The sequence below is a fragment of the Bactrocera dorsalis genome, chromosome 2 (assembly GCF_023373825.1).
Source record: "Bactrocera dorsalis isolate Fly_Bdor chromosome 2, ASM2337382v1, whole genome shotgun sequence".
NCBI classification, from domain to species: domain Eukaryota; kingdom Metazoa; phylum Arthropoda; class Insecta; order Diptera; family Tephritidae; genus Bactrocera; species Bactrocera dorsalis.
This window is the reverse complement of record NC_064304.1, coordinates 19,651,946-19,676,815: the sequence shown is the minus strand read 5'-3', so window position 1 is coordinate 19,676,815 and position 24,870 is coordinate 19,651,946. Positions and strand designations below refer to the sequence as shown.

General features: G+C 37.0%; 1 protein-coding gene and 1 long non-coding RNA gene across 4 annotated transcripts in view; both read right to left on the bottom strand.

Moving 5' to 3' along the window:
- Window positions 1-435: 435 nt before the first annotated feature.
- The window catches only part of LOC125776188 (uncharacterized), a 205,569-nt gene continuing 181,134 nt past the window's right edge, over window positions 436-24,870 (bottom strand). The window contains exon 2 of the long non-coding RNA XR_007421488.1: window positions 436-1,229. This is a non-coding gene — a long non-coding RNA (uncharacterized LOC125776188). The remainder of the gene's footprint in view (window positions 1,230-24,870) is intronic.
- The window catches only part of LOC105229886 (gelsolin), a 38,794-nt gene continuing 27,117 nt past the window's right edge, over window positions 13,194-24,870 (bottom strand). For 2 of the 3 annotated variants that reach the window (XM_049447104.1, XM_049447105.1), the window contains exons 4-11: window positions 24,000-24,195; window positions 23,291-23,584; window positions 21,524-22,581; window positions 21,220-21,465; window positions 21,049-21,159; window positions 20,859-20,984; window positions 18,754-18,992; window positions 17,893-18,692 (exon numbers count right to left, since the gene is read on the bottom strand). In XM_049447104.1, the coding sequence (XP_049303061.1) occupies window positions 17,978-18,692; window positions 18,754-18,992; window positions 20,859-20,984; window positions 21,049-21,159; window positions 21,220-21,465; window positions 21,524-22,581; window positions 23,291-23,584; window positions 24,000-24,195 (2,985 nt within the window). In that variant the 3' untranslated portion in view covers window positions 17,893-17,977. Of the gene's footprint in view, window positions 13,464-17,892; window positions 18,693-18,753; window positions 18,993-20,858; window positions 20,985-21,048; window positions 21,160-21,219; window positions 21,466-21,523; window positions 22,582-23,290; window positions 23,585-23,999; window positions 24,196-24,870 lie in introns of those variants that run through there. The other variant, XM_049447106.1, reaches the window with a different exon arrangement.

Sequence of the window (24,870 nt, the reverse complement as noted above, 5' to 3'; positions counted from 1 at the left end):
GAGTCCGGAAACTCGTCTTCAAGCCAGGTTCCCTTTTTGGTTATATTTTTCATCTTCAAAAAGTGATATTTTATCAGCCCGTGAAAGTTTTCATAACAACAAAAGTTGATTCACTGAAAATGACTCACAAACTTTTGATCCGACAGCTGCCAAATTTATACACGCGCTTTTCGAAAATTAAAGCTTTATAATTGACCAGTTAACATGTCCGTCAATGAAGTCTATTAAATATAAAGACCGTCAAGGCTTCAAAAAGATAACAGCATAATTGGGAAAGATCTTTGTTTATAGAAAAACATCCTCCAATACAACCTGTTTTGAATTCTTTGCATTCCCAAAAGACATATTGCTTTAGACATTCCTAAGCATATCTTGTAGTTTTAATACCTTACGTAAATTTAGATTTCAGAGTCATTTTGTTAAGCGTTTACGTCGGCTAATAACGGGTGATTTTTTTGAGGTTAGGATTTTCATGCATTAGTATTTGACAGATCACGTGGGATTTCAGACATGGTGTCAAAGAGAAAGATGCTCAGTATGCTTTGACATTTCATCATGAATAGACTTACTAACGAGCAACGCTTGCAAATCATTGAATTTTATTACCAAAATCAGTGTTCGGTTCGAAATGTGAAAATCCGCTTTTTTATCGACAAATTTTGTTCAGCGATGAGGCTCATTTCTGGTTGAATGGCTACGTAAATAAGCAAAATTGCCGCATTTGGGGTGAAGAGCAACCAGAAGCCGTTCAAGAACTGCCCATGCATCCCGAAAAATGCACTGTTTGGTGTGGTTTGTACGCTGGTGGAATCATTGGACCGTATTTTTTCAAAGATGCTGTTGGACGCAACGTTACGGTGAATGGCGATCGCTATCGTTCGATGCTAACAAACTTTTTGTTGCCAAAAATGGAAGAACTGAACTTGGTTGACATGTGGTTTCAACAAGATGGCGCTACATGCCACACAGCTCGCGATTCTATGGCCATTTTGAGGGAAAACTTCGGACAACAATTCATCTCAAGAAATGGACCCGTAAGTTGGCCACCAAGATCATGCGATTTAACGCCTTTAGACTATTTTTTGTGGGGCTACGTCAAGTCTAAAGTCTACAGAAATAAGCCAGCAACTATTCCAGCTTTGGAAGACAACATTTCCGAAGAAATTCGGGCTATTCCGGCCGAAATGCTCGAAAAAGTTGCCCAAAATTGGACTTTCCGAATGGACCACCTAAGACGCAGCCGCGGTCAACATTTAAATGAAATTATCTTTAAAAAGTAAATGTCATGAACCAATCTAACGTTTCAAATAAAGAACCGATGAGATTTTGCAAATTTTATGCGTTTTTTTTTTTTAAAAAGTTATCAAGCTCTTAAAAAATCACCCTATATATTTAAGTCAAGTCTATTAAATTATGGTTTCTTCTTTAGGAAGTGTTCCAAAATAAAGACGTTCTGGACCTGAAAATATTTGAAGAGGGGTTATCTGCCCGACAAAGCCTACGATAAACGACTAAGCACGGCATAGGTTTAAATATTAGAAAAAAGCTAATTAATAAAATAAATAACATTCTATCCTAAAGTCACAATGGTTAAATGCCCTTAAGGGACCCCAACACCAACTTAAGCAATCCGCAATATCATACACTCCCCTGCCAAGCAACTCAGGCCGATTGCGTGACGCCACAACTGCGTGACATATTATTTATTTACTCATATGTTCGAAAGTTATAAGCATAAATTCTGCTCTTTGATAACGGTAAAAAATTAGAGCGAACAATAAAAAAATATATAAAAATATTTACAAAGTAGGATTAAATTGCAAGTTACAGTGGCATTCCTTAACTATTGCTCATGTAATGTGCCGTTGCGTAGCTTCATTTCTGCACAGTGGCCTCCATTATTTAGCACCTTAACACTGGGCAGCTCTCAAGCTCGCTTCCATATTTAAATATGCATGTTCAAATTGATTATCGGTTCAGTACCTTCGGCATTTTTTGCGTACGACATGCCTGCGTTGCATGTTTAATGCCATCGCCGTTGCATGTTGCCGTGCACTGTTTACACAAACACACACAAGCGCACATGACTCTAATTTATGCAGCATTTTTAATAGCGACTTTCAGCGTTTTCACCATATAATTTTGCACTTTGTATAGGTTAAGCGGGTTTAAATATTTCGTAAGCTAAATTTATTACTTTTTCAGGAAGAAGTTTTAATAACAATCAAATGTGGTCAATTTATGAGCTCATGTGTAACACCTCCTTTCTAAGTTGGTCAATAGGGTGTAATTAAGTTCAGTATGCTAGCGATGAAATATGCTTCGTGGAGATATGAATCTGATATGTTTGCGAAGAAAAATTAATTCAAGTCATGTGTAGTACAAAAATGTAGAAAGAAATTATTTAATCTTCCAGTTATGGAAAATATATATAGAAACCATGTAACTTACTTTAAATTGTAATGACAATTAAATCAACTAAATGTTGCGGAAAAGCTCCTGAGGAGGCTTATAAACATTTCAACTTTTCAAGAGTGCTAAACAAAAAAACATATTCTCTTGCATGCTTAGTTAAGTGGGGTCCGTTATGTGGATGATCTCACATATTCCACTCTAAATTATACAGACTATCTCGAAGAAAAGTTTGCGAAACAGAAATTAGCCGGTCATGTCGGTACAGCCTATATTATTGAAATTATTGAAATATGTACCCATTATATTATGACTATTATTTTTGATTTGGAAAATGCTATCTCATATCATTTAGGTCCAAATGATCTTGGTGTTGCATTATGTTAAAACAAATAATTGATTCCAATTCATTATCTCTTTGCCCAAATTTTCCATATGAAGCTGATCTCCTTCAGCGTTGCTCTAACTTCAGCCATCCGTTTTAAAAACTCGACGCTTGGAAAGACCTGCTCATGGGAATCAAGTTCTTGTCTTACAAATGAAGTTTGAGAACAAAAAGTAGTCGCACGGTCATATTTGGAAAGTACGAAGGACAGGATAGTAGTTTGTAGCCTAGTTCGCCAAATGTTGCCACTTTTTCTGCACTCCGTAATGGAATAGGCTCAACAATTGGGCATAATAGAGCCCAGTACTTATCTTGGTCTACCTCAGGGCGTCGATATAGATCATATTTTCCAATTCTCAGGAAACGACGGTTGTTGCTTTCCGACCATAGGACCGTCGTCGTAAATTATAGGAATAAAACCAGCTAAAATATTTTATAAAAGCGTTGTGTTTAATAGCTTCACACACGCCACTCCTCAAACTCAAGATAGCTCAGATAGACAAAGCCTACAATACTCCATTAGTAACTAAATAGTAACATTGATAGTTTGAGGTGACCAAAGCGGCCACATATGCGTTAAAATACCAAGATACTAATTTAAATCGCGATTTCCTGGAACTTATGAACTGGCAAGTGCAGGGCACTGCTCGCTTAACGGCAGCTCATGAGCATTGATGATGATCGCTCATTTGCGTTTAAGATGTGGCCATCGAAAGTTTGGCCCAACCAAATGAGCAGCGACCAGAAAGTGCAGTCATGTGGAAATAATACTACTACAACAACAAAAACAACTACCGGGGCATAAAGTTGGAGGTAAAGTGTTAAACTAAAGCTGCGAACAACATATTGCGCCTGTTATGTTGACTCACAAACACACACACACATATACATACATGGTAATGCACAGGTGGATTGTTGCATGCGGCGCGTTCGCTGCCTTTTAGGGCGGAGTAAATGCGAAATTTGCGTGCCAACTAACAAGCAGTGAATGACGAAAATGTGCAAACATGCATTTAGTCACGCACGCACGCACACACACAGGCTCGGCCAACAATACGAACTTGTGTGCATAGTATACGACGCTGGCGAAGCAAACGCCTATATTTATGCAACAAAACATGCACTTTGCCCGGTTGAGTTTATGCATTTCGCGCAAAATGCACTGCGACACATCAGGCAACCACCGGGTCGCACACCACCACACAAACATATGCACATAAAAAAGTTCGGTTTCGTATACATGTGTTCACACATAGGCCTCTATATATATTTATACATAAGTATGTGCGTGTGCGCTTGCATTTTGTGGCTAGCAATAACGTGTTCATTTCAGTGCAGTCCTTCATTCGCTGCTGAGCCCATTTAACGGCGTTCGATGGTAGTAATGGTATTATTAGCAACACAAGTAGTTCGCCTAGTTGGTGCTGAGCTCGAAGTTATTGTTATTGTTGTTAACAATATGGTAATAATCAGAAGCAACACGTGCCAGCACCGTCGGCATAACGGTACGTCTGGCATACGTCAAACTTTTGTGGCAAACAAGACACGCCAAGCGATGGCGATGCGACACTCAGCCCGGTGGCGAGGCGTTGACCTGTGTGGGTGCATATTACGATTGAACCCGGTGAAGGTAAATGTTTTTTGTTTGCAAAATTAAAATTTCAGCTTACTCCATAGCAGAGGGTGTACCACCTTCTAACACGAACAGGCTCTGAAATGAATATATAAAAGATTAACATTGATATACGTTAATTAATTTCAAATCAATTAAATTTCAAATTAGTCTTTTCAAATTCAATTAATAAATTTTTTTCTAATTTTTTTAATAAAATTGAGAATTTATACATTTGATCTTCGCGAGTTATGGCACATATTTTCTATTTTTTGCGAATAAAACATTCGGTTCCGTACTAGTGTAGTATACCCAGTAGTCTAAAGCAACTCAGCAAAGCCTCGATGAATTTGCAAAATTTATGGCAGGTTGTTAATTGCTGAATATTGCAACTTTTTAATTAAAGTATATGAATCTGGAATTTTTATAAAGAAGCATTAGAATTGCTTCGACATACTCGTCATACTAACCCTGAGGTAATTTGGAGAAATACTCCCGATTGGACAGAATTTGGACGGATAAAAATACAGGTCCGTTCCGGACCACGTAAACCTGACTGTCGCCGGAACGGTAACACAATACTTGTTTTTGTTGTTGTAGCAGCAGAATTCTGCCGAGTTCCGAGTCCTTGACCGGATAAAAATCTGGCTCCATTCTGGTTACGTAGACCTGACGGTCGCGGGACCGGTAACCCATTAGTCAACACAATTGCTTAATATAATATAACCTTATTTTAGATAAAAACAAGAAAAAACGTTAACTTCGGCTGCACCGAAGCTAAAATACCCTTCACATGTGCATTTCTTTAGTAACAATTTTTTCGGACATTATATTATTACCTTAAGCAGTAATCCATGTCAAATTTCGCGAAGATACCCCGCCAAATGTGAAAGTGTTCCATACAAGAACTTTTTTCCGATCGTTCAGTTTGTATGGCAGCTATATGTTATAGTGGTCTGATATCGGCAGTTCCGACAAATAAGTAGCTTCTTGAAGAGAAAATGACGTTTGCAAAATTTCAAAACGATATCTTAAAAACTGAGGGATTAGTTCGTATATATATAGACAGACAGACGGACAGACGGACATGGCTAAATGGCATGGATCAAAATAGTCTTCTTCTGCTTCAATATAGTTTTTTGCACGGTCCAAAAGCATGTCGAACGAGTTTTTTAGCTTGTTGGCCGGTATGATCGCCAGTATGCCGGTGCAAGCCTTTTGAATGGCCTCTACGCCTGTATAATGCTTTCCTTTCATGGGCAAATGCATTTTTCCGAAAAGCAAGAACATGCACGGTGCCATATCAGGTGAATACGGGGAGTGGTTAATGGTTAAAATGTGATTTTAGTCAAATAATCGGTCACAAATAAGTCCTTGGAATGTTGGATTCTGAGCAATTTTTAGTCGTAAGACAATTTGTGCGGAACAAACCGTGTACACACTTTTCGTAAGCCTAAATGTTCGGTCAAAATGCGATAAATCAATGTTTTAGAGATTTTCAATTCCATTTCCATAAAGATCAATGATGATTTCGACTGATCTTTCGTGAATTCACGCACAGTTTCGATGAAATTTCCGGTGATCACGGATTTTGTTTGGCTCACATGTTGATCGTCACTTATGTCCTCACGTTCACTTTGAAAACGTTGAAACCAATCGTGCAGTCTGCTACGGGACAGGCAAACATCACCATAAACTTGTTTCATCAATTGAAATGTTTCGGTAAAAGTTTTACCAATTTTAAAATAAAATTTAATGTTGGCTCTTTGTTCGGAGCACATTTTCGCATCGATAACACAAACATACTCACACTTAAAACGCAATAACTTCACTTCCAATCGATGAAATGTCATGAAATTCTTACTGAACAATCGATAAAGATTCTAACGCACCAGTCGACTTATAGATGGCGCCACCAGGGGGCGCTAGATTCAAAAGTCCTGAATGATTTAAGAACTAATCAAAACTTTAATTTTTGACAGGTTAGGAACTTCCCAAAAATATTTTTTTTTCTGAACAAATTTATATTTCAGAGTGGCTTAAAGATCTAAATTATTATAAAAAAATATTATTTCTGAAATAAGAATAGTAATTAACCTGAGAAATATGTTTGAGAAGGTTGTATGAAAATTTCAATTCGATCAGTCCAGCCGATTCGAAAAATTTGCCTCACCGACTCTGAAACTTCAGAAATAATTTGTGTTTTGGAAAATACTTGTAGGAAAATATTTTTAAATATTTAAGCTATGGAATTAAAAAAATTTAAATTTTTATTACGAGGGCTGCTATATATATTTCTGGCCTAATAATGAAAATAGGAATATTTATCAACGAAAATGGTTTAATTATTTTTCAAAATATTCTCCATCAAGATTTATACACTTTTGCATGCGCTCAAACCAATTTTCGGAGCACTTTTTCCACTCCGATTGAGACACCTCCAAAACATGGTTTTTGAATGCTTCAACAGCATTTTCTGGCGACGAAAATCGTTGACCACGCATTATTTTCTTGATGTGTGGGAATAAAAAGAAGTCATTGGGTGCCAAGTCAGGGCTGTACGGCGAATGACCCATCAATTCGACGTTTTGGCCGGTCAAAAAGGCGCTGGTTTGAGCCGATGTGTGAGAGCTCGCATTATCATGGTGCACAATGATTCGTCTTCTCTTGTTCGTTTTTCGAATTTCTCCTAAGACTTCAGGCAAACAAATGGTAGAGTACCACTCAGAATTGACCGTACTACGTTGCTCAAGCGGAACAGTCGCCACATGACCAGTTTTGCCGAAGAAACAGGCGACCATTTGCTTCGAAGTGCTTCTTCCACGAACAACTTTCGTTGGATTTGGCTCGTCTTGGAAAACCCACACGGTCGATTGCTGTTTTGTTTCGGGCTCATACGCATAGATCCATGATTCGTCACCTGTGACGATCTTATAAACGTCTTTTGAAGCACCGCGATCGTATTTTTTCAGCATTTCTTTACACCAATCCACAGGAGCCTTTTTTTGAGCGATTGTCAAATTGTGCGGGATCCAACTAGAACAAACCTTTTTTACGGCCAGGTGTTCATGCAATATCGAATGTATGCTGGTGGGAGAAATGCATAGGCATGCCTCCTTCAGATGTTACATGACGGTCTTGCATTATCAGTTCACGTTCGGCATCGATGTTTTCTGGCACAACGGCTGTTTTTGGACGACCTTCACAGAATTCGTCTTTGAGCGAGCGTCGGCCACGATTGAATTCGTTGTGCCAGTTTTTCACAGTGCTATAGGATGGTTCTTCATAGTCATACAAAGATTTTAGTTCATCGATGCACTCTTGTCGTGATAATCCACGTCAAAAGTTGTGAAAAATTTTTTGGCCGAGATGAATTTTTTAATTCCTTGTAAATAAAATAATTCCCGATTAAATGACAAAACGTTCTGAATGATGTTATGCTAAAAAATGTCAAACTTTCCAATGGAAATGTCAGATTGCACCTGGCAACACTTAGTGTTGCCTAGGCCAGAAATATATATAGCAGCCCTCGTATATATTATATAATTATATTTCTAGACTTCTAGTCTACCTACCACCCTTAAGTCATTAAAGGGTTAATTTCCTTCGAACGATTTTATTGGACTTTTATTTCGCATTTTATGCACATTTGGCTGCTTACAGCAGCAAGCAAATTAATTCGATTAATAAATTTGTTTGTTTATTGCGCTCAAATAACGGGAATTAAGTAGCTACTTTCGCTGTCGGCGCTGTTGCACCCATAACGGGTTTTCGCTGTTCACTACTATGCTGTTTACAGTTTTCCACTTTTTTGTTGTTATTTTTTCCTTTGTCATACAAATTGATTTAATTTCCTCAACAGCAAGTTACTGTAGCGCTGCCGCACTTGTGTGAGTGTGTGTGTGAAACTTTGAATACGCCTCTTTCGCTTCGTCTCAGTGTCAGTGGCGTTATCGTTGTCGCGTCGTGTGCGTGTCGTCACATCACGTGTCAAGTGATCATAAAGCGAACGCCAACTTGTGGCCATTTAACAAATTTCGCCATCAATATGAGAATATACTTCGCCACCAATAACGGTGCATGGCATATGCACGCTGGCGTTTTGACGTGGCACTCGTCATCGTACTCGTCATGGTCGTCCGTTAACAAAGCCGCGCCTTCACGTTGCCTGCGAGCGCATTAAATGCAACTTACTTTCATATTTCACTCCAAGGTATATACTTACATAAGCATATATGTATGTGTATGTGCTTCTGTGCAAGTCTGTTTATGTATATGTGTATGTATGTGTGCGTGTAAGCCGACTAGCCGCCATTCGAAAGGACATATCATCGACGGCAACGATAAAAGCCATGCTCATGATAACCAACGACAGCGGCCACAACCAGTAACACAACCAAAAACAACAGCAAACACACGAACAAAAGAAATAAGCAATGCCAGCGATAAAACTCAGCGACAAGACCGAAATTGATGACGACATCAACGCTGTTGCGGTTAACCATAACAAACATGCCGCGCAATAGCACGCATATTAACAAGTGAGTATCTCCATACATACACACATTCGTGTCGGTGAGAGTGCATATGTCACATGCACCGTTACAATGACGAACCTCAGCGCTGATTCATATCATAAAGGCGCTTAACATTGTTGCTGCTTTCGTTAACCCAAAATTGTTGTTGTTGTTTTTGTAAAAATAGTTTTTGTTGCCAATTTGGTTTATAGTACGAAGTGTCTAATTTTTGGTTGATTTTTTTGTGATTGGAGTAACTTAAATCACTTTAGAGAAAACGTCCAAGGTACGTACATTGCCAAACGCAAAAAACACATGAAAATTAGATATTATAGTACGTAATGGGGTTCGCCTGTAATAATATAATAACAAGTCCGTTCTTTTCGAATGTAACTTTATTAATTAATTACAATTTCAAATCCTTACAGCTAGGAAGTTAACATAATATATGTGAGCTTAAAACTAATGAGTGCAAATGTTTATTGTTGTTGTTATTATTATTTAAGAGAAAGAGAGAATGTAGTTTAAGAAAGATCAATTAGTAAGTATGGAAATTATGAAATGAGAAAAAGAGATATGAGAGGATAAGTAAGACAGGTAAAGAAAGAATGAAGATTGTATATAAGTACATATATTACAGATTTTAATATACTTTATCCAATTTTGGTTGATTAGGAAGAATATCATATGTACAATTCCCGAAAATTCAAGAGTTAGAGGAGGTTATCCCCACGTCGTATACGCAACTTTATTTCCTTATGCATACCAATGGAATTTTACCTCATGAAAACAATTTGATGCTTATGAATATTTTTTTCCAAAAATAATGTAACAAGACCACGATCACAACTGAGTTACACAGCAGTCGAATTTTCCCAAAAGTTTTGTTGTACTATTTTTTTATATACAAATACTAAAAATATGCTTTTTGTGAGGCTGCAAAAATGGTTACAGTAAATTTCATAAAAGACTATAAATTTTGCCATTTAAAATGAATTAACAGAGAATTTATGAGGCTTTGTTATGGATACTCGAGGCAAAAACTGACTCATCAGAGGCATTGCAAAAAGAAAATTAATTCGAGAAAGAACCTCTAATACCTACATACATAAATATATGTGACGAGAAAATACGAAATTAAATTAATATTACTCATACGACATGTAGCACACATTTATGCTTTCTCGCGCAGTTAGTTTTAAATTAACCCTCACGACCTTAAATTACATTAATTTAACTAATTTTCTTTTTGTTATATACCCACCGTATATGGCACTCTGTGAAGTCAACCACAAATGACAATAAATAAAAAACCAAAGATGCCAATTGCAAACCAGATATTTATAGTATTTATATGGCATCATTACTAACGAAGTAAATGCTTGAAACAATAAAAGTTGCAAAGTCTTTTTTATTAACAACAATTAAATTCTCTTATTTTCTTTACACTCTCTCATCAGTGTTTTCCTTTAGAAATTTTATTGCACTCGTGCTAATAGTAAAACTGTCAGTGGTTGTGAGAAAAAATGTCATTAAATTCCAGCTCATCGAACAACAGCCACAGCGGCTCGAACAAACGCGCTCACCACACCACAAATACACTGATAATGCCGACAGCGCGAGTACAAGTCGAAACCGAAATGCATGCGGAGGCAACAAAAACTATAACATACATACATACCACACATACAGAATATACATATGTATATATAGAAGCTTGTAACATGCAATGGTGTTGAATGGTTTTGCCCTAGCGCTAAGAGCAGAAATGCCAATAGGCAACCGGAAGTGAAAGCTAACGACCGCATTTAATGGCATTTATTTTGTTCAAACTGTTGCATGCCACAGACAGCATGTTGTTGCTAACAACAAGTGTTAATAGTGATTGGGAAACCGATCATAAAACCCACTGGCATATGTACTCGATATGTAGGCATGATAATCGATACGTAAAAACAACTAACAAAAGTCTTTGGTATAGTGAAAGTATATTTTTTCAATTCAATAAATTTCGTTTCAGTTTAAGAAATAATAGTAAATAATTAGGAAATAATATTTTTAATATTATTAAACATAGAATAGTTCAATTTGGATACCTAATTACTTTAAATTTTTTGGCATCAAAAAATTTCAAAAGATTTTTGTCTCGATTTTAGTTATTCACTTTTTATGACAGCTATAAGCTATGGTGGGCCGATATCGGCGGTTCCGACAAATGAGCAGCTGCTTGGCGAGTAAAGGACGTCTGCAAAATTTCTGAGCGATATCTCAATAACTAACAGGCTAATTCGCGGAATTGCGACCAGAGCTTGTAACAAAAATAAAATCAGTAAAAGCAAAGGTCTTTATATTGAATGAGAAATATAATTAATTAAAATTCATTTTGATTTTTTTATACGTCGTAAGGAAGGTTAAATGCTTTTACACCACTTAGAGATCGTCATCCCTCATAAGTGGTATATTAAAACACTTCCGCCTTCTATAGTGGTTTTTCCCTTACATAAGAACGCCTTTGCTTTACTGCAAGGCAAGGTTTCCAAGATGGACCTATCGCTGGTCAGTTTCTACTCTACTACTCTTTTTCTCTACTCTCATTGTAGTCAACATCAAGCTATTAGGCTCGAATTATTTAGTGCGTATGACATATTCCACATATGAGGCAATTTTCTGCAACATTTCGTCACTTGTTATCATTTTTTCATCCAGACTTTCGGTATTTGCGGAAATACTCATGGCCACAGAGCATCTGTGTTAAGTATTCGTTTTTTTACTGTGCTACTTCTCTATACCTTCGATTGGTTTGGCGGTCAATCTTCTTTTCCGCTCCATTGTCCACCGATCTTGCCAGAATTCAAATGTCTGCTTCCCGCCTGCTGTCTTGTGGACATGTGTATTTCTATTCCGGAAAGAAAAAACACTGATTATCTTCTTTTTATTATCTTGTCTTCCTGATTAATCAGAGTTGTTTCTCTCCTTTGCGAGTGAATCCATTGGATTGACACCACTTATTACTAGCACTGTGTATTCGGATACAGTGCCGGACGCCAAGGTCACTCTCAGGGCTGCTGTCCCCTGTTCCTTAGCAAATACTTTCCTTTTATCTTTCGCAGCCAATATTTCGCAGTTTCTTTCCAATTCAAAGCGGACCTCCTTTTTTACCAGACAATGTTATCTTAGCTATCTTTTTAGCAACGTGCTCAATTTGAGTCAAGCACTTCAGCTCGCTAACCCTCCATATTGATACAGACTCTTTAGGATGGCATTCAGCTCCTTCGCCAAACTCGGGTTTTTCTCTTCGATCGACTGAAAATAAGTTCAACGGAATGGCAATTTTAGTTTTGGGAACAAGAAAAAAATACACGGAGCCACATCTGGTGAATACGGTGGTTGATCGATGATATTTATTGCGTTCTAGGCTTTAAATTCGATCACACAGTACAAACTGGTTGACAGTCACATAATGTAATGGTGTATTATCATCGCGTAAAATCTATGAACACCTCAATATGGCCGAAAAGAACTCCTTATTGACCGTCTATCTCTCGAGAACAAATTTATGATGCATCAAACTACGAATATCGAAAAACCCAATTCGCATCAACTTGATTTTTCTACGGCTTTGCCAAGGTTTGGTTTTTGGTTTTGGCTCGATTTTTTCCTCCCACTAAGCTTTTTCGGGGCGAGTCGAGCAAGAACACATTTCATACCCAAAATATCCACCAAAATCATTCAAGCAGACTCGCGAGAGATGCCGCGTTCTCTTGCCATCCCTTATATACTTGCCTGACGATTTTCAAGCACCATATCCTTCACTCTTTCCTTATTTTTTCATCAGTTGAAAAAGGTCGTCCAGAACGAGAGTTGTTAAAGACAAATTCTTTGTTCCATATTTTCATCCATTGGAAAAATCGCAACGCATTACTGAGATGTTGCGACTTAAGCAACTGTGCTAAACAAACTGGTTTGACAGATCGCGCTCATATTTGGCACAGTCCAAGTACCTTGATATGAAATATCAATAACTCGTGGAATTTAAATTACAATTTCCGGATAGTCTTTTATCACAATATAAATAAAAATCAAGTTGAAGTCCTCACCGCCAACTAATTTTTGAGAAGCGAAATAGTTGGCAATTCATGAAATAAAACAAATCGCCGTTAAAAAAGGATAGGAATTTAGTCTCTAAAATAAAATAATTTTAAGTGTAAATCTTGAAGTAATGGCCACATGTAAAACAAAATCTTTTAATCAATAAAATAAAAAACAGTTACTTTTCCACAAAAATAAATAATTTTTTACTTTACTGTACTGTTTAAGTACATAAATAATTGAAATGCAAGCAGTACAAATTTCTTAATATAAATGTATATAGTAACACCTTTAAGCCAAAAAAGTACAAAAGATCAAAGGACATCAGCGTATTTTCCATAGATATTCACGTCATATAACTGTATATTTTTAATTCCATATTGGCAGCTTACAGTGTTGCATTATGCTTCTTCACTTGCGCTTTGACATCATCATACGATATTATTGACTGTTGCAGGCGAAAAAAATATTGAAGAAAAATATATTGTATAATTTCACAAAAATATTTGTATTAAGTTAACAGATTTATACAAATATGCATGCATAATATATGTCTTTTTTACGAGACAATTAATTTAAATAACGCAACAACAAAAACAACAAAACAATGCAAATATTATGGAATATGATATCCTAACAGCTTCCATGGGAAAAAATTACGGCAAACAAAACAGAATAATGAAGATAAATGCACAAATGAAGCACACAGCCACACTAAATATACATACAAGTGCATATATGTGTGTGTGTGTATTTATGAGTTGAAAATGCTGAAATGCATTAATTTGGAAACGTGTAAATTTAAGCGCGAAAACGCGAATATTTCAGCGCAGTAAAAAGCGAGCGTGTAATAAGCAGCCATGTTAGATATTCAAGCAGACACTCAGTTTTTTCAACTTTTTTTCCGAACTGTCGCCGACACTTTTTCTGTCACTAGCTTGTATTTTTCTTTTACTACACGGGTTCTCACACGTCAATAATCTACTATTTTTCCACGCTTTAGCATAATAAACGAAACGATTTTTCAGCGAAAAATAGAATAATTACACTACAGTATTTTTGTTATTTTTAATCTTGTGGTCGCAAAAAGCTATAACAACAATGTTTTTCTAGGTACATTTATTAAATATGTTATATAATGTATTAAACAAAAATTTCCGAATTTTTTTGGGCATGAAACATTAAAATTCTGTTGGAATCATAACTTTTTAACAAAATGCCTACATTTTCGGTTTAATTTGTTGCATTCATTAATTATTATGTACATTTGCCATGTTTATCTTTAAAACCAATTTGTGTGCAAAAATAATTCAATTTATTTACGAATTCGTTTATGGCATAAAAATTTAAGGCATCTGCATAAATATATAAGCAGCTCGCAAATATTTTATGGCAGCTAAATTTGATTGAATTAGTTGTAAATGCCCCAATTTATCGGAAGAATGACTTAACTCAGGAGTAAATAAATAATGTAAAATAAATGTGTTAAAAGCTATAATACTTTTCTCAAATTCAAGTTTTACTTACAAGAACTTGATTTTGATCGATCAATTTGTATGTCAGGGACTCGATCTGTGCAAATTTCCCGCAGATTGCATTATTGTCTTGGAGAATAAGAAATGCCAAATTTCGTGAAGAAATCTCTTCAAATGAAGAAGGATTCCATACAAGCACTTCCCTTCCTATTATTCAGTTTGTATGGCAGCTATAGCTAAGAAGTCCGATAGGACTTATGCAAAGTTTCTGATCGATATATCAACAATTGATACTCGAGCGCATATATACGCACATACAGATGAACATGGCCTTCATAGGGCTACCGCAGCTTCCTTCGGGAAATACAAACACTATATACAGGATTTATATACAGGATTTTGCATATTCTATAGCTTGTATTTTTAGTTTTTACTTTAAATATGTTTTTAGTTACAAAACGATCAAATTTGGAATAAGGTTCAACTTTTTTTTTTAAAGCAGCAGTGAAGAACCTTTTGACTTGAAGAAAATAATGTCTTTAAAAATTTTTCGGTCTTCCCAAAGTATATGTATATGTATATGTATATGCATATGTATGTATATCCGTACAAAATACAGCTTTGGCGAGGATTGAAGCCGCTCGATTTTCCATAGCGACATCGCTTCGCTATATGGACTCTTCAAAGTTGCATGAAATCCCAACATTTTCGAGCCAAATTTTGTTCAGCGATAAGGCCCATTTCTGGTATTGTACACACTTGCTAAACAAGCAAAATTTCTGCACTTGGAACGAAGAGCAGCCTGAAGAGGTTCAAGAACTGCCACTTCATTCACGAAGAAGCGTCTTGGTGTGATTTATGAGCCAGTGAAAACTTCGGTCCATATTTCTTCAAAAATAAATCGACTATTTGATACCTGAAATTGAAGCTCGTGTTTCGGCGCCATTTGCTTTTAACAAGACGGCGCCACTTGCCACACATCGCATTAATCAACAAGTTTATTGAGAGAACACTTCGGTGAGGCGATAATTTCACGTTTTGGACCAGTCGATTGGCCACTAAGATCATGGGATATCCCGTCATACTTTTTCCTATGGGAATAAGTAAAGTCTAAAGTTCGCTTCGATTCAGGCTTTGAAAAAAACATCACGCGTGTCATTCGCCAGTTACCAGTCGAAATGCTCGAAAGAGTCATCGAAAATCAGACTCAGTGGCTGGACCATCTGAGATGTAGCCACGCGCAATATTTGGAAGAAATAATTTTCAAAAAATATATTCTAAATTATGTTGTTTCGAATGATAATAAATATCAGCATTAAATTTGAAGTTTCTGTGTTTTGTGTTGTTCTTTAGTAGGGGACCTCGAAGTGGATCAACATTTATAAATAAACCCTTAAAATATGAAGTTAATTGATGGATAAGTTTTTGTTTTAATTTCTATATATCACCCTGATCGATCGCTTATTTCTTCTTCGAAAATTTACCCAAAACAAAACCTCTTTCCACATTTATATACTTTTTCAGTTACTCCGCTTTGGTTATTAAGAAATAATAAGTATGTAGAGCACCGTGGAAGTTTTTTTGTGCAAAAATTTTATCCAAATACTTCAAATACAATTTTGTAATCACAAAAAATGTTCGCATATTTGCGACTTATTATTTGTTTTCTTTTTGGCATCAAAAGCATTTTTTTGTTATCTGTTACAGTCTAATACACATAAAAAAATTTATATGGAATAATATTACTCATACGACATGTTTACACTACTCTCACAGTTAAACACAAATTGATTAACCTATTATAAAATCCTGCTCACTTGCTTAGCGATACCTGGTAGTATCGAATTCTACAACTTGCGTGTGCAGTTTAAAAAATTTAGCTAAATTCAAACAGACTTAGCTCCCGGGTCACATAAATTCAAATTTCATAATATGGTGATAATACACTCTTCACAATACTATGAATAATCACTGTTTATAATAATAGAAGTATTTTTATATTTAATTTCTGAGAGAATTATATTCGAAGCAAACTTTTAATATTTCTTAATGAGTTCAACATAGTCATGAAATATTAAAAATAGTAATGTATCGACTAGCATAGTTTTACAGAATATTATTGCAATAATATTATTTACAAGTATACTTGCCTGATGAGTTTGTAATGTATTATACATGCCGTTATATGCGTAAAATAAGGTATAATAATAACAACTTACCTGTAACCACAATTTTATTTGAGGAAATTGGTTTGCACATATTTAGTGGCGATGGAATTGAAAGCAACAGCTTTAAAAGCAAATTTGAGACTATATGGTGCATTCCATAACAATTGGGTGTAGAAAAAAAAATATAAACGGAAACTCGTTAAAACTCACTCCATCGCAAACCATAAGGAGAGTTATGAAGATATGGATTATTCTATTTCTATTTATTTTAAACTAAATTTTCAAATACATAGATGGCAACCCTACACAAATTTAGTTTTTTTTTAGTTTTTTTACGTTATTATATAATTATATTTTCATGTTTTAGTATTCTTTATTCAATTAAATTATTAAAAAGGGTTGCCACCAATCTACAATAATAAAAAAGAAACCACGTGGTAACCCTCTCCAAATAATATTATACTTTCTATTGTAAGCTATTTTTATCACTTTCATTTTTTAGTGTTTCCTTATCATATAATTTTTTATTTTACTTTCAATTTTCAAACATATGGCAGCCTTTTAAAATTTTTGTTTTGAATTTTCTTCGTCAAACGGAAAAGTACTGGTTAAGTCAGTTTCATTATTATATTGCTAGCGTGACGAAATTTTGTTGCGTAACACAATTTCGTTGCGCAATTTCATTTCGAAAATTTTAGAAAAAAATAGCTGAACTCTTCACAGAACACAAAAATATTCTTTATGAAAAAAAATCAAGTCCTTTTAACTACTCTTTCTCTTATGACAAAAATTGTTCCCATATCCTTCGAACTGGAATGCACCATATAAGCACACACGCACATGCATCAGCAGTTTAATGCGCCAGCTCCTCTACACTTACTCTACACATACTTTATTTACTGGTTTCTCTATGCTTATTTTGAAGACGATGCACATATACTTACGCTTCCCTGTTTATGTGTAGTAAACGGAGTATTATTTGCGTAAATTTAGACAAGCGGAAAGAGATTAATAATGCAAGCATTCATGCTAATAGCTTCATAAATTTACAAGTGCATGCACATACATATATCCCTAAGCACTTACACTTAAATATAAATTGTGCCATACAAGTAAAAACTAAAATGCTTAAAAACGAGAAGCGAACAGAGAGCATAAAGTCACTCTCTTTAATAACTATAAACACATATGTGCGGTATGTGGTCGGCAAATCTCATAATAACGGTTCTAAATATTGCATTATACTTAATTATTATTTCTTTTTATTTTTGAACTTCTTTTACTATTTATTTTCTTACACCTATATAATCATTAAAGAACTATATATCTACTCCTTCTAGTTCCCTGACTTCTGGCAACATTTCTGTGCGTCGCATTCTCCAACGTTTGCGCTCATCGAGGGACACAACGTCAACGCCATCACTCTCTGCTTCCTCATCCAGCGCATTCTTACCTGAAACTAATCTTCTCTCCACAGCGTAATTGGTCTCCACAATTAATTTCAGCTTATTATCAGGCCCTGTGGATGGGTAAAGTAACGCCGCAGTCGATACAGTCATGCCCAACAGCATTTTCTTTAATAAATTGGTATTAGAGAGTGTCGCTAACTTCTCGGCATATTGCAGGTTATGTTTAAATTTCAATTTCGTTGTCAGTAGAAGCCCTAAATAACCGATTTGCGGTTTAGCTTCGACCAACATATTGCCCTGTTTGATACGCTCTTGCTCGACTTTCTTTATACGCGACTTCAACACGGCGTCGGTTTTATTTCCACCCAGCTCTAGACCAATTGAACTCAGCCAATCTTGTATTAACACCACCTCGGCATTGCTGGCGCTGGCAACATCCGTTAAATGTCTCTTGATCACCGCTAGCGCAATATCATCGGCAGCACCAACAATTTTCGCCACTCTCGGGTTTTGCTGTCGTGCGATGGCTTCGCGTATGGCGCTCCAGTGAGTCTGATTGTGCATAGCGGCTTCTATGCCTTGGATACCTTCAACAGCGTCTGGGAACTCATTCACGTTGCCAAGACTATGTGGTTCGGTTATATTTATTATTGTATATAATTTTTGTGACGCATCATTCAAAATACCTTGTGTTTTCTTCGTTTTGTTGTAAGGCAGCTATTATTTGCTCCCAATCTGCTTTATTATAGGCATTTTTCACATCCAATGTCACGACGCGATAGTATTCTTGAAAGCCATCCCTTACCCGTTTACCTTCAATGGATTTCTCCGACATACTCTCTACGACGTCGGTGGGAAGTGAGCTTACAGGATTTCTTGAACTGTCTAAGGGTTCTTTACTCTCATCCTTTGCTTCATTTTCGTTCTATCTCACATGTATGTGTACAGTTGTTAGTTTGTATTAGTGTTCAACATGAAAGTACGCAAATGCTACTCAATAAAAACATTAAATATGATATAACTAAACATTAAGGAATTTTCATAATATTTACAGTATTGACTTATATTTCTATGTGGATATTCGTCTTTTCAAGCACGCTAACCTACAACCAATGAACTAAGTACTTGTCAAAAAATAAACGAATTAAGTGTGCCAGAGGTCCGGAGAGGCTCAATCATGCAATATGTGGAAAACCTAGGGCTCATCCTTTATAGAAAGCTTTTATGGAGGCCAAATTTTGAAAAAAAAGTAGAGAAGGCATCGGTTGCCTGAAACTTCCATAGGAGAAAAGGAAAAGGTTTGGATCTACGGAACCTCAGTCAAACCAATAATATTGGGTAGTCGAAAAAATCTTTTCGTATTATATCAGTAGATGTCGTTGCAGCCGTATATCTTCAGTGCTACTAATCACATTGTATCATACTATATAGTGTTGGAAATGTGAGATTCTAAGCTTCATTTAACAAAAAAAAAATAAAATTAAATTCGGGGAGCTGAAAAAAAGTTACAGCTGAACAAAAATGAACAAACATATGTGAATCCTTGCTGAAACGAAATGAAATCGAACCATTTCTTAAGGGAATGGTAACAAAAGGCGACAAGTGCATCTAATTCCACAATAATGTGCGAAAAAGATCATGGTCCAAACGTGGTGAAGCTCAACAAATGGTCGCAAAACCAGGCGACAGAATATGGTGAGTGTTTGGTGAGATTGGAAAGGAAACATCCACTATGAGAAACTAAAACGGCCAGAACTGATCAACAGAAATTATATCAACAATAGCTTTTAGTGTCATTCTACTCACACCACTTGCGGATATTGCCGGCAGATGCATTGCTGCGAAATTCGCTCCAGAGCTCAGGGAAGCTAAGTATATGAAGGATCCAAACATGGGCACGTTGAAATTCTGCATCCCTGAAAACTAAAATCATTTCGTCGCAGAGGATACACCTCACATACCATTTCTATGCTCACATGCAAACGAAGTTGTGGATGATTAGAAATCGACATGAGAAGACGGGCAGTGAACTTTTTCAACAGCTAGAAGGAATGTTAAAATATAGTTTAAGCTACCACTACTTTAATGCTTTTCATAATATTTTCAGTATTGACTTATATTTCATGTCTATTCATCTTTTACCACTTTTGAAGCCTACAACCATTGAACTTACTAGTGAAATAACTACCAATTTTTTATACTCTACAATCCTCAGCATTGCATAATAACCGATTTTGTTCTCTCAAATATTTTTCAATCAAACAGACTTTCTGATGAAATTTCAACTTTGTGAGAAGAAATGTAGCGTTACATTGGAAAGGTTAGGTGAATTAGGTATTACTGAAGATGAAAAGAGAAAATTTTTTCAAAAAACTTTGGCAACACGGGACTCTAATTAGGAAATTTACGATGAAAAAGGAACCTTTAGAAAAATAATTTAAGAAGCTATATCGTAAACAACTAATCATGTTTTTGATAGTAATCAAAATAAGTACTTTTCATACACAATTACATATAGACAATTTTCATAGCAAAAGACCAATATAAAGAAAATATTTTCAAATAATTGGCAGCATTTGCAACTAAAAAATCATTTGCAAGACTGAAATGGAAGCTTTATAATACTTACGTTTTGAGATTCCAATATCTCATTACTTTCAAATTTAAACTATGAAATATTTGGAATAAATACAAAGCCGAAATACATATAATTTACAAAAACAATAACAACAGCGCATAGCCAATTAATAAAGCAGCCTTAAAATAAGCACATTCATTCAAGTCCACTGACCTTCCAGTAGTCATTGTCCCAAGAGGGAAACATGCGTGTAAATACGCGCGGCTCATTGCCCTGAACAATACGAATCACGCTGACAGTATCGACAGTGCGGTCGGTAGGCTCTTGTTTGATGTATTTCTAGAGAACAAAAAAGTGTGGTAAATATTTGTAAAAAAAAAATCGTGATTACACTAAAAGTTACCCGGGCCATTTGCAAAATTTTGGCATTTTCCTCTACAGATGCACCGGAGCCAACCCACATGTAGATTTCATCACCGGCATCCAACAACATGACGTCATCAACATCGAGATCCTGAAAAAATTTTGAATTACAGCACTTTATCGTTAGTCAGACATTACTAAGATTACTCACCGATTGCTCGAATTCGCGCACCTCCTCCACCTTAGTACGCCAGGCCACCAATTGACAATGGAACAGACGCGGTTCCAGCAATGGTGCACCCAGATCGTTAACGCTGCGGTCATACTCACCCTCACCATGCAATTCCTCCCAGAATTCCGCGGGTTCAGAACCTTCTTCAATCACCTCCGTCTTGCCATGTGGCCAGTAGTGAGCAAAACGCTCATTCGCAGAAGATTTCTCAAAATCGGAAGCACCCTTTTGAATGTAGAGCATTAATCATTTGTATAACACACATTTAATATCACAAACTCACCTGACCAACCCATATGTAGACTTTGTGATCGAGTGTGATTAGCGCAAAGACATCACCAGAGGCTAATGATGAGGCGTCACAGTTCACTTCGGTCGCATGTACATCCGTCGCGTCGGTGCCGCGTACACGGAAGAGTTGTGCACTCTTCGGCTCTTCGGTGAAGGGCGTAATCAGCTTACCCTTGAAGATTTTCAAGAAATGGCGTGGTTCATGACTTTGGCCTGTGCGCACCAATATGGCATTCTCCTCCTGTGCCATAGCCAAACCGTCATTGAAGGAGCGCTCCTTCACGGCATCACTAGCCTTAGCACCTTCCCACACATAAATAAGTTTGCCAGACTCACCACTTTTAGCGCTATACTTGTAGGTGATAATGTAGGCATATTGACCAATCAGCGGTGTGGTGCCTTCATAGTATACAATACTGCGCACCACATCATCTTCCGACTCTGAGCTGAACTTGATAATATGTTCGATATCGCGTTCGCCAAAGTCGGGCATAAAAGCAATTGCACGTCCACCACTTTTCTTCAGATTCTGCACAACTGAATCAACATCCTCGGGTTCCTCATAATCGGAGTCGTCAGTGCTGTAACCCAAGGCGGTGCGTACCAAACGCTTATGATATACGCCTTGATCGTGCCAAGTGGAGAAGTATTGTTTGAAGGGCGCTGGTTCACCATCCTCCACAACACGATGTACCTGCGTCCAGGTTGGATATGAATTAGTCTCTAAAAAATGCTCTGCTGCTTTCATTGCACTGGTCTTTTCCTTTTGTGTTGAATTACGTCCAACCCAAACATAAATGCCCGAATCGGTGTCAAGTATGAAGCTGTCATCTGTACTAAGCATTTCTTGTCGTAGTGGCTTTTCGGATATCTTTTCAATTTCCAAAGACCCGCTAGCGTCACTAACTTTATACAGTGTAACTGCTTTGATATCGGCCGTCTCGAAAGCGCCATCCTCTTCGTCTGTGCTCTCATCGGGTACTTCGTCAGCCGAACCAGAACCGAGTGTAGTGAAGAAATGCTCCTTCGCAAAATCAGAGGAGAAGTTGTCTACATGCGAAAAAATTAAGTAATGTATAACATAAGATGGGTATGAGAGCGAAGCCTTGTCACTTTGTAGAAAAGTTGTATATCTTAAACTTTAAACAGTATTAGTCCTAGTCTTGATAGTTGTCTTCTTATCTCTTAATAAATCATTAATTCTTAGCATAAGCTTATTCTTCTTCATGAACTGGAGTTTAATCTTTTTAATGAGTTGCTTTTGATTTGGAGTCTACTGAGAGATACAAGTATTCATAAAATTTTTTATAGCATGTGATGGGTTAGAGACTCTCGAACCAGGAAGACGGTAAGTAAATTTTAAAAGAATAATTTTATGAAGAGGTAGTTCTATTCCACTTTAAGACCTAATATATCTGTACTTAAAAACCTACATGTAGCTCGAAGCTTCCTTCTCATTTAATGAAGATTTCAAACATTTTCGGTAAATCCAACGGCATAATAACTGGTAGATAGGTTGGGTTAATCTGGTAGCCCCGCATAGAACACATTTGGTCCTTTGCGATACCAGATGGAGTTAACCAGTAGGTAATCTTCCAAAGAAAAATTTTCCACACAGCACTGAAATTGACGACCCTAGACAATGCAATCTTCCTTACTTCAACTTTGTTGCTCTTCACGAGACGTATTTCTTACCAACTTACAAATTACTGACGCACTAAGTTGTCTTTGACTTGTACAATAATTTTGGACTACTCACCAATAATGTTCACCTTCGAACGTCCATGATGGTCCTGATCACGTATTTCATTTGCAGCGTAAATGGCTTTCAGGCGCTCCAAACGCTTCGCCTGCTCGCCCACATACACGAGTATCTCTTCGCCCGCATCCAAAATGAAACAATCGCCGCGATTCATCGACGTTATAGACAACGCCACCTGACGCACCCGCACATTGCGTTTACCCTTCACCTGGAAGAGACGCTTCTCGCCAGCAGCATTCACATCGACATGCTCGAAACCCGTAGCCACACCGCCCTTCTCGTAGCGCACACCTACAAGCAATAATGCAAATTAATTAGACACGTCAATGGACTGAGCGCAACCCTTGCAGAGTCAGCTTGCGCACCCCCACGCACAACCATTAGCGCGGAAGTGCAAACTGTGCGAGTGCTGTTGCCAGTACTTCGTACATGGGTGTAGATGAGTGGTGAAAAGTGCAATTTCGTAGAGTTTTTAGTGCAACGCAATATATATTTGCATTGAGTTGATGCTGAGAGCTGCCATTAACCGCCGTGGCAACTGGTCACCTGCCAAAAGCTCACCGCTAACGGCCAAGAACTCGCAGCTGCACAACACATCCACCCACTAACCAAGAACCGCAAAAGCATTGCGTTGCGGAAGTTCGCGGGTGCCTCATTTGGTCGCGTGAAACTTTTTAATGCGCAATTTTCGCAAACGGCAACTTACCATTTTTAAAGTAGCTGAGGAACAATTGTGATTCATGATCTTGAACTTCGCGATGCTGCACCGGTGCACCATCTAGTTGGTCGTCCAGTTGCACGGTGCAAATGGCCGCGGCGCCCGCCTCGTCGGTGGTCGTCTCAGCGCCTAGCCAAAAGTGAATGTCCCACGAAAGTTTTTGGCTCTTCGGGTCTTCGGTGGTCTAAAGCGGATGGCAGGTGTAAGGAGATATGCGAAAATGAGTGTCAGTAAGGACAACAATAACAAAGGTATATATATGTAATGTGGTGTATGGCAAATGCAAGAAAAATGGCACCACCAAAGCATCGCTTCCTTGGTGAGCTTACTTTGCTCGTGATTCTAAGACAAATTTTCACAAAACAAATTCAAAGTTTTTCTATTTTCTAAAGTGAAAAAGTATGTTCTTGGTGCCACCGACTTTGCGCCGGTGAGGAACGCATATACTTTTATAATATTTCATGGCTTTTCTACGCTCTTCCATATGGCTGCAGCATGCGTTGCTCCGTAGGTCGGTCTCTAAGGTGTAATGTCGTAAGTAAATTGTGCAAAATGAGTTTCCAATTGGAAAATGCAAGTTGGGTGCAACAATTTTGACATTACTGCAAATGAGCAAAGAAATACTGGCGATTCGAGAGAAAAGAACTGCGCGCTTGCATTAGTTAAAGAGGGAGAGTAATGCCTGAAAATGCATTTCATTTAAGTTCCGTTAGTTTGAAGTTTAATTTAAAAGGAAGAACAACTAATGCCGAAAAGCTTTTATAATTGAGCATAAGTTTGAAAACGTTTTGTCGTGAAAATGAAAATTTTTGACAAACTACATATTTATGAAACCTTTGGTTTTTTATACTGAAAGCTA